At 45.0% G+C, this 18,939-nt stretch overlaps 1 protein-coding gene across 1 annotated transcript in view; it reads right to left on the minus strand.

Annotated features, from left to right (window-relative positions):
• Positions 1 to 433: 433 nt before the first annotated feature.
• The window catches only part of LOC124546254 (pyrimidodiazepine synthase-like), a 90,183-nt gene continuing 71,677 nt past the window's right edge, over positions 434 to 18,939 (minus strand). The window contains exons 3-5 of the mRNA XM_047125023.1: positions 18,250 to 18,382; positions 17,758 to 17,873; positions 434 to 804 (exon numbers count right to left, since the gene is read on the minus strand). Of these exons, the coding sequence (XP_046980979.1) occupies positions 682 to 804; positions 17,758 to 17,873; positions 18,250 to 18,382 (372 nt within the window). The 3' untranslated portion in view covers positions 434 to 681. The remainder of the gene's footprint in view (positions 805 to 17,757; positions 17,874 to 18,249; positions 18,383 to 18,939) is intronic.

Consider the following 18,939-nt stretch of genomic DNA (forward strand, 5'->3'; position numbering starts at 1 on the left):
CTACAGCTGTTCGACGGACGTTTAGAACCAAGTGTGATAAGAAGACACCCGCAAGGAAGGCCATTTACCACTGGCACAACAAATTCGTTACGACGGGCTGCTTGTGCCCGGCAAAGAAAAGTGGACGTTCCAGTGTGAGTGAAGGGAATGTGGAGTGCGCACGAGAAACATTCGATTACCGTATTGATGTCTGCCGGGTCACTCATGGTTCACACATCGAATGTTTGTAAAATTCTCAGAGTTTCTCTTCAAAATGCAGGATGCATGATATCTGTACAATGTTTAGTTCTTCTGCAATAAATAATTGAAAGTGTTCCCGCACATTATGTACACCCAGTATTTTAATGCAGGCAAGCATACCATTAGCCAAGTAACTTAGTCGTTAGGCTACACTCCTGTTCGTACTATTAAATTTTAATTAATAATACGCATCAGAATTTTGCAATAATTTTATTCTTCCAAGCAGATGATACAGTTTCTATAAATATGTAAGAAAATCTAGATAAAGCGATATATCTATTACAAGTTGATTGGAATCATGCTGAAGCAGTTTGGTTCCCTCGTTGCAGTACTAGCTAGACAGAGCTTGCAGCCATCGCAGCGGCCACTACTGTCCCGCCGCCTTATTGTCATGTTCTTGTTCTTCTCGGGCGCCCTCCCGGCCAGGTAGAGGGTCGAATTCTAGACGCTGTCGTAGTCGAGTGTGCCGTCTACGTAGGCGCTGCTGAAGCGCGCATGCCGCTCCGTGTCCACGGCCTGCGCCTTCACCGCTGCCTCTTCCTTCATGGCGTCGCGCCACGCCAGCTGAAACCGTACCAAGTAATTAACTGGAGGTACTTGCAGATTCGACTACTACGAGTTATCGGCAACTGTTGCTGCAAATGAGAGTCTAAAAGCTAAGCATTATGGACGATGAAATATTGTTTTGTGTGTTACATAATTCTAATCGTTGAAGATAATCCTGAGAGAAAACACATAATTTAACGTAGTGGATCAAATGCTATTTTAGTTCATTTTTTAACATCTGCTAGGCATTCTCAGAATCACAAATTAAGGCAAAATATACGAGCGGTGTTCGGTAAGTAACGCAACAAATTTTTTCCTCTGCCAGTTTCGTTTGAAAAACTTCGGTATTTTCTGTGGGACATTTCTTGCTTCACCCCTTATAGTTTCGTAAAGTTCCGATAGCTGGCGGCGCTATATGTAACCTTCAAAATGGCATCTATTACGGGGGTGCGTTCCAAGCAGAGGACTACCATTGTGTTTCTTTTGGTGGAAAACCAGAGCTTCACAGATATTCAGTGACAGTTGCTAAATGTTTCCGGAGATCAGACAATGAACAGAAGCACAACGAGTCGTTGAGCAAGGCGTCTCATCATCGCAAACAAGGTCGCACAAACTTACCCCATGTCCCGTGTGCCGGCCGGCCGCACACAGGTGTGACTCCTGCAGAGATGGAACGTGCGGACCCTCTCATTTGAGGTGATCGGCCGATCATGAACGCCTCTCTCCTCGACTGGAGGTCTGTTGGTAGTGCTAACACGTCCGCTTGTTAGGGCGCTCAGGTGTGTGCCTTCTGGGTTTCTCGCCGCCTAACTAAAGAGCGTAACGAGCAACGTGGGCTCCTCTGTGTGGAATAATTGCTTATGCGTTACTAGGCTTATTATGACTTTGGCAAATGTCGTCACAGGCGATGAAACATGGGTTAATCACTTCGAATCAGAAAGATGACAACCTATGGAGTGGCGCCACACCGTCTCCCCTCTGAAGAAAAAATTCAAAGTCTCAATCTCAGCCAGTTCAGTCATGGCGACGATCTTCTGGGACTAGGAAGGGATTATTCTGCTTAATTCCCCCTCACAGTGCAACGATAAATTAGTGTAGTGCACTAACCTCAAGAAATTGAAGGAACGACTTCAGTTCGCCACAAAAATACAAACGAACGTCTCTTCCTCCATTACTACGCAAGGCCTCACACAAGTCAACGAACCCGAGAGCAGGTCACGAAACCTCATTGGACTGTTTTTCCTCATCCACTCGGCAGCCCGGATCTCGCACCTTCCGACTTACACCTGTCTGGCACATTGAAGGATGCTCTCCACGGGAAGTAGTACGTGGATGATGTGGAGGTTATTGATGCAGCGAGGCGTTGGTTCCGCCGTCGAGTAGTGGAGTGGAGTGGTAAGACGCGGCCATACAGGCCCTCCAGTAAGATGGCGTGAGAGTGTCACATTTACCAGAGATTGCAATGAAAAATAGAATTTCGTAGCCAAAAGGGGGTGGGGGGGTCGGGGGGAATAGTATGGTATATTGGACTCCTGAATAAAACCTGCTTTCAGAAAAAGTGTTTGCATTACTTACGGAACGCCCCTCTTAGTTACAAAGTAAGTGTACCAGGCAGTGAAACAGTATTGCATGCATTCAATTAGCAGCTGATAACTTAGTCAAGTGCTACGGGAGATGTCAATACAATATGCCATAGAATCAGGCTTTGAACTTATCGCATAGATAAGTCATTCCACAGAACTAAAAAATGGCTCCAAGCACTGTGGAACTTAACATCTGAGGCCATCAGTCCCCTGGACTTAGAACTACTTAAACCTAACTTACCTAAGGACATCACACACATCCATGCCCGAGGCAGGATCCGAACCTGCAACTGTAGCAGCAGCGCGGTTCCAGACAAGCGCCTAGAACCGATCGGTCACAGCGACCGGCCACAACTATTTGGGAGACAAAGGTATGGTGCTTCTTGGCGTTTGTTAAATTTTAGTGCACAGCACGTAAGGCTGTGATAGACCGCCCGGTTAGCCCGGCGGTCTAACGCACTGCTTTCTGGGCGGTAAGGCGTGCCGGTCCCCGGCACGAATCCGCCCGGCGGATTAGCGTCGAGGTCCGGTGTGCCGGCCAGTCTGTGGATGGTTTTCAAGGCGGTTTTCCATCTGGCTCGGCGAATGCGGGCTAGTTCCTCTTATTCCGCCTCTGTAATACTATGTCGACGATTGCTGCGCAAACAGTTTCTCCACGTACGCGTACACCATAATTACTCTACCACGCAAACATTGGGTTACACTCGTCTGGTGTGAGACGTTCCCGAGAGGGTCCACCGGGGCCCGAACCGCACAATAACCTTAGGTTCGGTGTGGGGCGGCAGTGGGGTGAGTGGACTGCTGTAGCCTGTTGTGGGATTGTGAACCACTGAGGGCTATGGCGAGGGCGAAGCCTCTCCGTCGTTTCTGGGTCCCCAGTTTCATAGCATACAATAAAAGGCTGTGATGATTCGCGTTGTCCTATTTTTCATTCGATCCTTATTGCCAGCACGTACGACCTGAGATGAACGCGGTCCAGAGCAGTATTCCATCATACGTCGCACGAGCAGAAAGCTTTCCCAGGGACCTCGTACGCAAACGAAGTATCCTACAAACAAACTAAAGTCTTCCGTTTGTGTTGTATTCCAACTCTACCTAATCTGTATCATTTAAAATTTCCGAATCAATAGAACGTGCCCGAGGCATGTAACTTTCTCGCAACGTTTCATCTCAGACTATGAAGATGCTTTCCGCAGTCGGAGAGGAAGCGTTAGGAGAAAGTTTTGTACACCGACCATGGCCTATCAGCCTGGAAGTCCTAAGTGACGTCGGTACCAGCCGTGATAGCTTATGTTGTACGATCTATATAATCTACAGTAAACTTTCTACAACTGGTATTTTCATAACGTGTCTGTCTCTAGTTTCGTTCCAATCGCGCAGTGTAAATCGCCAACATTTTTGTGTCTCACGGGAAGTTTTACTTCATGTTTCTGTACATTAGTAAGTACTTGCTTATCTTTGTTGCAGGAGATCTGTCGGTATCCGACATATTATTGAAATTCTCCACAGATAACTCACACATATGCGAGAGTTCTGAAATTGCAACTATCAGTATCTGTTAAGCCACGAACAAATCAGCAGCAGAAAGTCTTATCACAGTTAACTGGGGCGCACTTAAATTTCTTATGAATATGCCTTCGCCCATGGAAATGTTCGGTGATCCGCCTATTAAACTCCTCAAACAAGTTGAAAACCTGACTCTGTGTCACGTGCAACTCTTCATTAGTAAGCTCCCATGCAGACACTGTATTACCCTGTTAGAAAATCATATTTGAACAGTTAACTATACATTGCCCTCAATTAGTTGATAGTAAACTTTCTTCCACATCTATACACTCAGAATTTGAACGGGGATCCACCTCATTCTCCCCCTCCCTAATTATGTTACTACGATTATCGTTTGCCACACTGACTGTTCATACACATCTCAGGTACTAGGTAGAAATGCATAATCAAAAAGAGCTAAGTTGGGATATTCAAATGACGACGGGAAGGATGCTTAAGAGAATTTACTACAAGATAGCATCACTATACAACCTCAGTTCTTCTCGTATTATCTAAAAAATTCCATTTTGGCAGCGTATCAGCTTCTCTCGGTAGTTTCAGTTAATTTATGAAGATATGCTTTGCAACGAAAGTGCGCTCCTCTCCCCCCCCCCCCCTACCCCCCTCCACAAACACACACACACACACACACACACACACACACACACACACACACACACACACACACACACACACACACGTCTGTGTGTCAAATGGATTGAGTGGTTCAGAAGGACGGCTGTTGCGAAAGTTAGTGCTAAAGTTCATTAGAATTGGTGAGCATTTGTGAAACTCCTATCCCGTTTGTCTGCTTAAACGGATGAGATGTTATTAGCTTTCTTATGCAGTAACGTACGTTATTAGAATCTGACTAAGTATGTAAGGGCCTAGAGAATATACTATATTGCAAATGTCATGTGACATGCTGGCTACATATCTTTCGAGAGTCGCCGAACCTATCACATCTGGAAAGACTGCTCAGTTACGTTATTTACAATAGTTCGAGGAAGTGGACAAACGGCAACAGAGCATGCTATGAGTAAGCGAAATGAAAATATGGAAGATTTCAGGTATTACTCTGCTGGTTTAACGACGTTTCTGCTGTTTCTTCGATTTGCAGCTTGCAGAAAAACACTAACAGCTTTCTCGATGAGATCTGCTTGCAAATAACGACTGGGGGCACAGTGGCCACTAGTTTGCTGCATGATTTACGGAGGAGACTAGGGGTTTCAGCATACAGGATAAACTGAATGAAGCAGTGCCATTGCGCAAGCTGTCCAGACCTTCAGTCCAATGAGACTTGTGTGTGAGTGTTTAACAGGGAGAGAGGGTACGGCAAGTTGAGGCCAACAGAGTTTATTAGATTCAGCCGCTTTACGTGCTGATAGGGCAGAGGGGGCCCTGCCCCTCTTCTCCCCTAACCCATCTGTCCCTTTTGGTCGCGCGTCTGCGTTCACGTAACAGTTTCGTGTTTCAGCGCGGTGCTGCAATATCCTCTAATTCTGCTTCCCTCTCATTTTCTAACATACTGTGTATCTATATACCGACGATCTTTTGGTCCAACGTTATCAACAGTTGAAACCTTTTATAAAATTAAAGGTAGTCCATCGTACAGCTTTTCGCTATGGTTTGTTGCTTACGTAACTGCAGTTATAAAGCGTTTTTGCCGGCCGAAGTGTCCGTGCGGTTTTAGGCGCTACAATCTGGAGCCGAGCGACCGCTACGGTCGCAGGTTCGAATCCTGCCTCGGGCATGGATGTGTGTGATGTCCTTAGGTTAGTTAGGCTTAATTAGTTCTAAGTTCTAGGCGACTGATGACTTCAGAAGTTAAGTCGCATAGTGCTCAGAGCCATTTGAACCATTTTTTACAAAGCGTTTCCTCGATTCTTCCGAATCGCATACCTAAGCCCCCATCTGCTGACATCTTGGCCATACTTCACGGAGCTATGAAATGGTTACTAAACCTGCTCCCTATGGAGCCTATTAAGCCTCTCAAGACTCTTCTAAATCTTTCTCACTAACAGAAGTGTACCATTTTACTTTAAGTATGCAACACTCACACAAGTTTTTAATAAGTATAATAACCATGTCAGAATTACCTTGTATTACTGAGAAAAAGCTACGAACGTTTGTTACAGGCCCTAACTGGGTCCTCCAGTATTGTCACGCCGCTGTTTTAAGTACGTTTACATCAACGTACATTCTGGTTAGAAGGTACCAAGACTTACAGAAACTGATAGACGGCAGAAGATAACACTACAGCAACATAAAGTGGGATTTCAGTGAGAAAGAGGACCGAAAATTAAAGAAATATTCTTTCGTGGAAGGCTTTGTATATAGTGGAAATGTCATACAGTAGTGAAGTTTGCCGTGAAAAACGACTTGCCTGTGCCACACATTCTTTCAGGAAAGTATATACAGAAAATCGACAGACAAATGTAAATAAGCGACGAACGGAAGAACTAAACGGAGCAACCTTGAAAGTCGATTGAATATCATTGTAATCAGACTAGGTTCCATGAATACACAGAATACAAAATAGTAGAAATTAGCAGTGAAGTCATGAAAACAGTTGGATGAAATGATAGTGGCCTACATAATATAGATATATACATGATAAAATTGAGTTTCTGTATTTACAGGAATTCAGAAGAAGAAGAAAAAGAAATTAAAAAGATAAAATCTCTATTGACATTTCTCACAACTAACTTTCCGACGAGTCTGATGGTTTACTCTCACTTTATTACTGCTTCTGACTTATGAAATTCAAAAGCGGACTTTTAGCGCGAAAAGCGTTCAACAGCTGAGGGCTACTCAGCGAGCAATGCGGAGATGTATGTTGAGAATTACTAGCAGTGATAAGAAAAGAGACTGGAATTTCTCAGCAAGGTGAACATGTTAACCGGCCGTAACGAGAACTAACTAGTTTACGTCACTAGGTCACATTCCAGTTCAAGGTAGTGCGTGATTTTACCTGACAGTACGAGTGCGGAAGAGGATGGCGGAAAATACCTTCCTCTAGGGCAGCGACAATTTAACTTTTCCTACAAGGGGTTGGGTAAAACTATGGAATCACCACAAACACCACACATTACCATACCTAATAAGGTGTAGGAATACAGGTAGTATTCAAAACAACTTCCAGTCGTATCGGAATTGATAAATACAGTACCTATACCGTTTTCTGTAGTATTTCATACCATTCTTCCTCCAAATTGGGTCAAGTTCAGGTAACGATGGAAGTGGATATCTATCACTCACTCTTTCCTCTGGAGTAAATCGGAAAGGCACAGTAGTTCTGAGATATGTTGACTGCTGTGACCAGGGGAGATGTCACAATTCATCCTCGTGCTCACAAAACAAGACCTGGACGATACGAACTGTGGTATCAGGGGCTCTGTTGCCTTCGAGCACAGCCTCATTATTTGGGATCAGACGTTGTACATAGGATGACCCTGTTCAGCCAAAACTGACAGTAATACAGCCTTACAAAGTAACCTTGGGGTCCGAGGTATACCATAATATGACTGCCGAAATCACAAACACCAGCCATCTTTTACTCTTGGAACGTAAACTCGGCCATAAGTAGTAATCAGTATAAAACAGGACACATCCAGCTGCAACACTTCCCTCCCTTGCTCCTTAGTCCTGGTTTTTTGGCTTCAGGACCACTTCTTTCGTGTTTTGGTGTTGACAGGGTTTTGTGAGTGCGACATTCAGTCTGAAGTGACTTTTGCAGCTGTTGTCCTCTTATTTTTCGTCACAATCACTCAACAAGAAACACCTCCAATATCTTTCATGCAAAGGCACCCATATGAGCACGAACTATTTTGCCATGATCGATTTCAGTTGGCTCCGACATAAGGCGCTCACGACCACGCAGAACACTGCTCTGACCACGACTGACTTGCGACGTATTGAAGGCATTGCAAACTTGCCGTTCGTGGTCAAATACACCAGAGCAACCTGTAGATTTCTCTACCATATGTTTCGTTGGTTGAGTGGGGGAGGAGGTCCAAACAGCGAGGTCCAAACAGCGAGGTCCAAACAGCGAGGTCCAAACAGCGAGGTGGCAGAAACCAAGTGAGGAACACCACTTAGTCGAGTCAAGGTGTAGGATAAACGGGCAAACAAAAAGGTAAAAGGAACATTGGGGCAGTAGGAAGAGGAAAGGAGAGAAGATGGGAGGTTAATAGGGAGAGCAGGGACATTCCAAAAAAGCTGCAGATGTCGTGCCACCAGCACCGCCACCGATCCTACCCGATGACATGTGCGACAGGCCTGTGGGGACAACACCAGGGGGGGAAGAAGACAAGAAAAGAGGAAACAAATTGACATAAAAGACCGAACAAAACGTAGGGGGGGAAAAGGGAGCGGGAAGAACGATGCTAGTGTGGAGGTAAGACCAAGGCCTCCGCCGGGAGAGGCGAAACGTATGTGGAGATGAACTAAAAGTGTTGTATATGCATTCTCTCTAAATGACCACACAGTCACTTTGTATCACATGCACTCGTAGCACCTATTTTCGGCCTATTCTGTATCTGTATCGATATTTGTGTTATTTTGTAGTGTTGCTTATATAAAATGTTGTAGCCGTCATGCAAATTCTTTGACTACATATACATATTTCATTTATGTGAAACTTCTGAACGATGTTGTTTAAATTGTGCTTTGTGACAGGTATGGAGCCTGGGCTGAGCAGTGCTGTGGTAAACACCTTGCTAGCAGTAGCGGACTATTGTGGCTCATGTTTCTGGATTTTGAGGCCGGAATAGCTTAAGGGCAGTGTTTATGGGCCTCGGATGCTGCATCTGGTGATACCGTTATCATGGCATGGTTTTTGGCGCTATAAAACTACAATTACTACTCCACAAAGATATGTAACAGGGCGAGGCCAACAGTATTGTTATGACTGCGTCGCCGCCAGGTTAACAGCTACTGCAAATTGCGCCACCAGTGCTACCAGTCTTCCACTGATTTGTTTATATTTGGCACTCTGTAAACGGACCAGGTATTTGTGAAATTTGGTTGATTTTAATAATAATCATGGTTTTGCTAAAACAATTTTACACCCGTGATTATACCAAATCACAAACATGGACAGGAATCCTATCCTAGTGAATTTAACTCCGAGTGTCCTAATTTGTTATGAGAAAGTGACTGAACTTCAATTCAGTGCTCTGTTGTCAGTTGCATAGCCAATTATATTTTTGATTAGGTCAAAAGACTGAGTATGAAAGCACATTGGTTATTTAAAGAATTATAGTTTGTTGTGCTTTACTTGATAATTAATGATAAGAATACTCTCCATTTCTTATACATACTGGTGTAGTTATGTTAATGAGCATGTTTCTTCAAACCATTGACGATTAAGGCTCCTCATGTACAAAGCTAGATAATGAAGCTATGCAAAGGCTCCTCAGAGCCAGTGTAGTCAGATTTGCATTCCATTCAGTTGCTTCAAACCGAGTTTAAGAAGGAACAATTTACTGTGTCGTCTATTCTACTGCAAGTTGGTTAATGCACAGGCATAGAGACCATGTACTAAGCAATGAAGTGAAGTAACAGAGTATGATCATTAGCAGACCCCCTGATTTAAATTCAAAATCATTTCAAGCTTTTCCCTGTTCAATATTGCAACTAGTTTCATGTGTCAGTAATTTGTTTTATAAACTGTTGCACCTAATTCATATAAAGTACATGCTGAGAGGCATATGTTGCTGTTTAACGTCTCACTGCCCATTTGTTTATCTGACTTACTAGTTAGTAGCACATTTATCTGCAAGGTCAGGTTTCTGTGTTGTAGTATGAGCAGATTCAAGCAAAGGGTTTAGTGTGTGTGTGTGTGTGTGTGTGTGTGTGTGTGTGTGTGTGTGTGTGTGTGTGAAGGAAGGTTAGGTTAGGTTAGCTTAGCCTTAGCACTGTCACCTGCTTTATCAGTTTACTTGACACAAGAATTCCTCGTTAGGCTGTCGACCGGTTTTAATATATAATGTTACAACTTGCTTTTGTGCTGGGAGAACGACTGTTCCTGACCCACCTGTTCACTGTTAGCTATACTCTACTGGAGTGTTTCAGAAACTAATCCCAGTTTAATTATTCTGTTTCCATTAGGTTATATCACGGTCAAAACTTCCAAAACTTCTTTGCAGAAGTATAACTTTTGCATCGATTGCCATTTAAGATGGTCGGTGGTAGCGTTGCATACACACACAAGTACTAAAACTAATTAGGAGGCAAGAGAGCTAATGAAGAAATTAAAACACAGAAAACAAAACACAGAAAAACTAAAAGAAAAGCACAGTGAAATGTGACTGGCTTATCACTTACAAAAATCTAGGGTGAGCCAACCACGCTTTATCACATTAAGAACATAACCCTAAAATCTGATTAAAAACGTTGGACAATTCACAAAACTTTAAAACCCTAACCACATTCGTTTGTTCATTACATAAAATAGACGGCAAATACACCACAGTCTGCTGGTCGGAAAATAAAATGCAGCCAAATAAAATGTGGCGCACCGTGACCTGCACGCCACAAGCACCACGCATTGGAGGGTCCTCTCGCCGGAGTAAGAATGCATGTGTCGTAGTGCTGTGGCCTGTGCGAAGACGAGTAACAAGGACCTCGTCCCATCAACGTGGCTGGAAGGAAGTACTCCACTGCCGAGTTGTGGGCTTGATGACACGGAGCTTGTTGTTGGCCACTGCCAGCCACTCCTCTTCCCATCGACACATTACACTGTACCTCAACAGCGAGGTGGCAGCATGCAGGAGGACAGCACACAAATACCAGAGGATCACGACACGCCTCCTTGGCTGCTCGATCCGCCCTTTCATTCCCTGCTATTCCCATGTGCCCTGGTACCCAGCAGAAAGACCCATTCCCCAGTCGTTTTGGTTTTAGAAGGGCATCCTGGATATTATGGGTTACTTTATCTGCTGAGCACAAACGTTGGAGACAGTAAAGGGTGCTCAAAGAATCTGAGCAGACGAGAAATCCAACACCGGGACAAAGTCATCTGCTCCAATGCTCGCAAGATCACATGTAATTCTGCGTCAAACCTGGTAAATTCGAACCATCTGTAAAAACGGCTACATGGCCGTGGAACTCATACAAAATATCAGAGAATATCGCATTAAAAATGGAAGCAGGAGTGCTATCTCTCCTGAACTGCACCAAATCTAAAATCACTCTGGGCCTGTCCAGCAACCAGGGCGGCAGGCAGTTAAAACCCTGGATTTGTGATCGTACTGGCTCCACACCGAGTGACTTCAGAACACACTGCACGTGGATCCCAAATGGCAGTGTGGCTCGTGGACGGTTGGAAAAAAAGGCGTTCCAGAGGTGGACGACCAACAGTATGGTGTGCGGGTGAAGTTGCAGCTGCGAGGAACTTACATGCATGACGCACCAAGAGGAGCTGGCGCCGGATGATAAGCAGCGGTGCCCTACAGCAGCACAGATGCTAGGTATGGGACTTGTCCGATAAGCAACCGTGACCAGCCGAATCTCCTGATGGACAGCGCCAATGATACGCCCATAAGAAGGCCTCGCTGACCCATACACTGTGCAACCATAGTCCAGCTGCGAATGCACAAAAGCCCGATAAGACTGAAGGAGACGCGCCCTGTCCACTCCCCAAGACCTGTGCCTAAGGCACTTTATGATGATCAGTGCCTTCAGGGTTCTGGGTTTCAAGTGTCACAGTTGTGGTAACCACAACAATCTAAAGTCAAAAATGAGGCACAGTTCGAGGAGGAACACGAAACAGCAAAATTGTCTACAAATGAGGAGCACTGTACAGGACTCCTTACCGTAGGTGTGATACTGTTGATAGCTATGGCAAAGAGGTAAACACTTAAAACACTGCCCCGAGCAACACCGTTCTACTGCTCAAATCTATTAGACAGCCTGTCACCAACTCATGTCCTAAAAAGCCACTGAGACAGGAAAGACCAACTGTTGGCCTTTGTAGTCTGGTCCCTTCAACGCCACAAACCAACCACAAACACCAGGAAAGACCAATGAATATGTGGAGATGGCCACGAGAAACCCATTGATGCAGTTGTCTGAGAATACAGTGTCTCCAAGTAGTATCGTATGCCTTACTTATATCTAAGAATAGGCCGATACAGTGATGCTTATGGAGGAAAGCCTGCTGAATAGCCGCCTCTAGGGGGGTCAGATTGTTGAAAGTGGGCCGAAATCTTCGGAATCCACACTTAGAGTGGCTAAGGATTTTCCCGTTCTAACGACCAGACCAGACGACGGTTAAACAATCACTTCAGGATCTTTCCTACACTGCTCGTTAAGGCAATACTCTCATAACTACTGGTATATGCTGTCCTTTCCTGGTTTGAGGAGAGCGATCAGAATTGCCTCCCTCCACGATTTGGGGAAGTTTCCTGTCTGCCATATTAGATTAAAACATTTCAGAAGAATTTTCTTTGACGGCACTGGCAAATATCTAAACATGCAGTACCAGATTTGGTCGTGACTGGTTGCAATGTCACGAATCTCAGTCAGTGTCGATTCGAGCTCCCAAATGGAGACGGGGCAGTTTTAGACCTCAGAACTGTTGAACCTGATGTCAAACTTTTCCCTCTCTACAGCCGCACGATAGCGACGAAATGCCAGATCCTGGCTTAGATTGGCAGTAGTTTGTGCAAAATGTTTGGCCAGCTTCTGTGCAATGTCTCTGGGAGTTGTCTGGAGGCACCCCTGTTTCAGCACTGCTGCTATAGGTAAAAGGCTGTGTTTACTGGAAATCCCCCAGATCGCTTTTCGTATTTTTATAGAAGAAGTCGAACGATTGATAGAGTCGAGGAATACTTGTCATGACCTTTTCTTACTATCCCTATTGATGCATCAAGACGTGGCCCTCACGACTCTAAAAGCGCTAAGATTGTCTGCTGTTGGTCGGCATTTAAAATGTCAAAGCGCTGCACGCCCCTTCCAGACCGCAGAATTGCACTCATCTGTCCACCAAAGTACTAGTCACCTAGGATGACATGGGGACTGTGGGATGGAGAAGTCAGCAGCATGATGGAGCACTCTTGTGATGTGGTCCACCCATCCTTGGACACTGTCGCAGTGTTCGAACAGAGCCAGCTGGCTGAAACATGTCCAGTTAGCCCTGCTGAATATCCATGTTGGGGGGCTTAACTTCAGGTGGCGAGCCATTTACTAGGTGAAGGAGTGTTGGGAAATAGACACTGGAATGAATAACCTCCCATAGAAGAGAGTTGGCGAGGGCGGGAGAACAAAGAGGTTGATGGCTGAGAATGGCCCAGTAGCAGTAGAGAAATGTGTGAGAGTACCCATGTTGAGGATGCACAGCTCCTGAGACGTCATAATGCCCTCCAAAATCCGACTCCGAGGGCAAGTATTGGTCAAGCCCCACAGGACATGGACATTGAAGCCTCCCAAGAAGAGGAATGGTCATGGGTGTTCTGAGCCTCTGAGTCTAGTGCATCTTGCAGAGGTAGATACAGTGAAGAAACAGAGATCCTTCGACACACATGAATTTGAACTGCAACTGCTTGCAAGACAGTAGCCAAGGGGAGAACAGGGGAGTGGTGTGTATTAGTGTGAAACACTGACACATACCTTGGTCCATTCCCTCGACAGGTCACCCTTGTGGTATCACCCTTGTTGTAAAGCGTATATCCCTGTAGTGCAGGGACATCTGTATCTTTAAAACGCGTTTTTTCGTAAACAATAGCACAAGAGACATGCCTGTGCTAGGAGTTTCAGTTCCTCCACGGTGAGTCCTGAACCTACTCATGTTCCACTGTAGTACTGAAGCCATGTCATCGGTGAAGTTTAAATTTACCTGTATCTTTGCACTAGGGACATGAAGCACTTTAAGAGTGAGGGGGAGTGGAGGGGCTGCCTGGATCCAAGGCATCTAACTCCATGATATCTTCCTCATCAGTCAGACAGGAAGGAATGACATCTGACAGCGCTCGGAACAGGTTTTGACCTGAATGTTTTAGGCCTTTCCCTGCACCCTGTCCTTTCGAGGATGAGGGTGAGAGGGCGCCGAGAGTCTTATACCTTCTGGATGCTCGCTGCACAACTGTTGTTGGTCTTTCCTGGTGCAGATGCTTGGATTGCTTTGTCCTTACAATTTTTCCCTTGACATGTACATGCGAAAGTACAGGTGCCTGTGGTGAATACAGGCAAACTAGGCGTCATCTGTGTCGAAGCGTCTCCCTTTGAAATAGGTTTATGCACCATAGAAGAATATGAGGTGGCAAAGACGGGGGATTTCGGCTCTTCTTTTTGGCTTCGGCATAGATGATCTGCCTGGTAACTTATATCCTGTATTTTGCATCTGTCAGCAAAAGCAGGGCAGTGTCGGCTCCAGACTGGGTGGTTCCCGAGCAGTTGAGGCAGATCACCGGAGACGGGGAGTCAGTCCCAGCGTCTTGAGCGGCTTTTACACAGTTCCCACAGATCGCTTCACCTACACAGCGTATGGTTGTAAGGCCGAAACGCTGGCGTTTATAGCACCGCACCGGGTTTGGAATGTAAGGCCGAAAATTAAGTCGAAGGAACCTGGCCTTAAGATGTTCAGGCAGTCTCGGAGAATTGAATGTGACAATGGAAGTGGCAGTCTTTTCAATTGCTCCATTATGCCTGCACGCTTTGTTGCTTCACATCGACTATTCCCTGGGATGCTCATTCTTGCTTCAGTTCTGATATGTCCATGATATCTCGGCATGTGACAATGCCCTTAGCGGAGTTGAGAGAGGTGTGCATCTCAACAATGATATAGTCAATTTCTGGGAATTTTGAAGAAGGTCTACCTGCTTTGACCTGTTAGTTTCGACCAACAATGAGCCATTACACAATCGTATTATAGATTTTAATGTTCGAGCAAGGCCTTCCAAACCCTTATGGATATAAAAGGGACGCTTTTTCAAATTTCCCCTCCTTCCTCTTTATCACCCAGGAATACATTGTTATTCATGACTCCTTGACCCCTGTTACTGCAGCTAAACGTATTATTATTATTATTATTATTATTATTATTAGGAGGACTAGCCCCTCTCATTCATTTGGATGAATGGGTGTGAATACTCCCAGGCGATACTCCCTCCCCACTGGGAGGAGAAGATGATTTCGAGGGCTCCATCTTGGGTCCACTTGGAGTCCCATGTCTCATGTGCTTGAGTAAGCACTATACAACTAGGGTGTAGCAGGTTCCCCAGAGGTTGCCCACTAACGACTTTCCACCGCAACACCCAGGCATCCCATCAACGTGCCGCACACCTTGAGAGGGTTGTTTTTTTCTCTTTTTTTTTCTTTTTTTTAGAGGTTTATCCCGTCCTAGCGATCCAGGCAGTGAAGCCAAGATCCCCATTCCCTGAGAGAGACAACATTCCACCACCGCGCTGCACAATGATGGCTGAAGCATGCCCATAGCTTACAGTCACGGGGGACTGGCAGCACTTACCAGTCCCGAGTGCAGGATCCCTGGGGTCGCCAAGCCCCTGAGGTCAAACAGAAAACGACGATACATTCCACATGATCGGCAGATTTAGTGCCATCATTGCAAAAAAAAAAAAAAAAAAAAAAAAAAAAAGCATTCTGGAACTCCATTAGAAGCAGACAGAACAAACAATGGAACGCCATGGGAGTGATGGAGGCTTTCAGACCCTGGATGGGGATGGGTGATTTGGAGGGAATTGGAGAAGGACAAGCAGGGTTCAAATGGTTCAAATGGCTCTGAGCACTATGGGACTTAACAGCTGTGGTCATCAGTCCCCTAGAACTTAGAACTACTTAAACCTAACTAACCTAAGGACATCACACACATCCATGCCCGAGGCAGGATTCGAACCTGCGACCGTAGCAGTCGCGCGGTTCCGGACTGCGCGCCTAGAACTGCGAGACCACCGCGGCCGGCGACAAGCAGGGGAGATGGAATCTGTGGCAGAGAGAAGTAGAGCCTAACCAGTGAATCCATGTGAGGGCAGGCAACTTGGGGCCTACATTCCAGAGCTGTGGAAAGAATTGGAGTGAGCACGGGAAGAGTGGTTAGTGATGACATAGGAAACCAGGAGCTGCACCACTCAACGGAAATGGGAGGGATCCCTGTCAACCAGAAGACTATTGACAGGGCTAGTGCAAAAGGCACTGGTGACTAAATAGGTACCATGATGGTGAACTGTATCCAAGAGGAGCATCATGGAAGGAGTAGCAGATCCGTAAGCTTGTCAACAATAGTCCACATGATAGAACTAATGTTTGATAAAGACAGTGAAGGGTTGAATGATCCGGTCGTGAGAGGTGTGGCAAGGAAGCAAAGCATATAGAGTTTACGAAAACAGAACCTTCAGAATGCAGGTTGTCAAAAAGAAGACTTCAAGAAACACAACTGGGGTGCCATAGTCGGGAGTTGGGTGTCGAGGCAGAGCTCTGGGGCAGGATGGACCGTATTATGGCGACAGAAACGCACCACCCTCGACTTACGGTGACATAATTGGAAACCATACGAGAGTTTCCACGTGCAAGCGCACCAGATGTCATCCTACAGCTGTCCTAAGTGAACCTTTGGATTGACGCTACTTCGGTGATTTAGGTATAAATTTCGATACTTCTATGTTCACACAGCTTTTCAGTAGTCTCCCAAGACTGACTGGGCTTGCCAGTTTCCCAGAGAAACATTTGAGGCGGTCACTGGCAGTGAAATCCGCGACCCCTGTGTTAATAGCCAAGAACGCTAACCACTACAACACTGTCAGTTTACTTATGCTATTGCAATAGTAGCTCTTACTACTGTGACATTAGCTTCGTCCTCTTTTAGAATACTGCTGCGCGGTGTGGAATCCTTACCAGATAGGACTGACGGAGTACATCAAAAAAGTTCAAAGAAGGGCAGCATGTTTTGTATTATCGCGAAATATGGGGGAGAGTGTCACTGAAATGATACTGGATTTGGGCTGGACATCATTAAAAAAAAAGGCTTTTTTCGTTGCGACGATATCTTCTCACGAAATTCCAATCACCAACTTTCTCCTCCGAATGCGAAAATATTTTGTTGACACCTACCCACATAGGGAGAAACGATCACCACGATAAAATAAGGGAAATCAGAGTTCGTACGGAAAGAAACAGATGTTCGTTCTTTCCGCGCGCTATACGAGACTGAAATAATAAAATTGCGATGTAGTTCGATGAACCCTCTGCCAGGCACTTAAATGTGATTTGCAGAGTAGAGGTAAATATAGATGTAGAGGAGACCAGAAATGCTGTTTGTCGCACCAGAACATACGTGAAGACTACTGGAGAAGAGATACTTTGACAACGAGTAAACTGTAAATACAACTAAGTCAATCAACATAGCATTGAATAAAGACACACTATCATCATGGCAAATGGGTGCTACCAGTGAAGCGTCTTTAACAGCCGATGTGAGTTTTACCATACATTTTTTGTCGTAAATGGACAACCGCTCACGTATGAAAACGAAGATAGCTGAATAGATGTCGCTTTTGTCAAGGTTCTCTAAATGTCACACTGCTCAAAAGCTGGTATTCTCAATGCCACCAGACATATGCCCAACTTTATGGGTTCTTAATGGTTTGTCAGATAGTGAAATGTAATATCAAGGACAGTGTACCGTATCTATCCAACTCTTACATATCTTCCATGAGAAGTTAACTGTCGGCCGCTGTGGCCGAGCCGTTCTACGCGCTTCAGTCGGGAATGATGACCTCAGATGTTAAGTCCCACACTGCTTAGAGCCATTTGAACCATTTGAATTTGACAAGGTTACTGGCTGGTGGTTGTTTGCTGCAGCAGACACTTTATGTTAGATACTCACGAGTTTTGGGAATTTGTCCTTGGGGAAGTTCATCTCCTGCTTGTTGATGATGCTGGGCACCTTGGCACGCTCAGCCCACGGCCAGATCATGTAATCCAACATACCAGGCCTGGTACCTGCAATGAGAATCATTGTTTCTGTTTCATCACCATACGATGTCTTACACACAAACTAACTTCAGACTCGTGCTACTTATACAAGGAAAACAGGAAGAATCTATAAAATCCGAACAAAAGCTACATCGAGGCAAGCTGTTTAAAAAATATCAATAAATCCAATTTTTATATCCACCAAGCTGATAATTGTAATTGCATTACAGATACACGAAACAAAATCCATAGCCTATGCACATGACAAAGAAACGAAGAAATACAGACGGCTCTTCTGCAACAATTAGAGGGGATGAAGGAAGTCTTTACCATCCTATCTATTTTGCTGCGTTAATCATTTCAAAAATCTTTTCACGAAGTGATTATGAGTGCGTGTACTGACCTCCGAAGAAGGTGCTACCGCCAGCAACCAGCTCGTCTTCGAAAGGTTGCAGAGCAGCCACGATCTCCTCCAGGTAGTCTCCCAGCGGCCGCTTCTCCTTGCCGTAAACTGCCTCGTAGAAGATCTTCGTTACCTGCAAATAAAATTCTACATTATAACAAGCAGAGGATCCAACAGAAAAATGTCTAGAGCACTGGCATCTATATGTAATATTGCAGATTTTGCACGAATCATCATACAAGCGCTCTTTCAGGTTTGGAAAATAGCTTTTGTCGTACACTTCACAGTGGTTTACAGAGAACAGATATAGATGTCACGAGAAATTTTGGTTTATAAGATCTGTTTGTAATATGTGTGGTGCAAATAAACGAGGCATTAAAGAAAATTTCTATTGGTTGGTGGGTTAAGAGGCTTAACAGCGAGACAGTCAGTCCCACAGCCAAGAGTTCATCTGAAGACGTCTGATCGAATTATGAAAGTACGTGGTGATAAGATGGAGGCACTGAAAACAATAGTAGTACCAGAGCTGAGGATTGGATTGCTGCAGTTATGGGGACTAAACTGAAGTCATCAGTCCATTCTAGATGTGTCAACCCATGGAGAGTCCTCAGAGTAAGGACACAGGAGACAAATTCTGACGAACCCTATTGTAACAGTCAATAAAATCCAGAGAGAGAACCAAGTACAAGT

This window comes from Schistocerca americana, chromosome 1, assembly GCF_021461395.2.
Source record: "Schistocerca americana isolate TAMUIC-IGC-003095 chromosome 1, iqSchAmer2.1, whole genome shotgun sequence".
In the NCBI taxonomy this organism is placed as follows: Eukaryota; Metazoa; Arthropoda; class Insecta; order Orthoptera; family Acrididae; genus Schistocerca; species Schistocerca americana.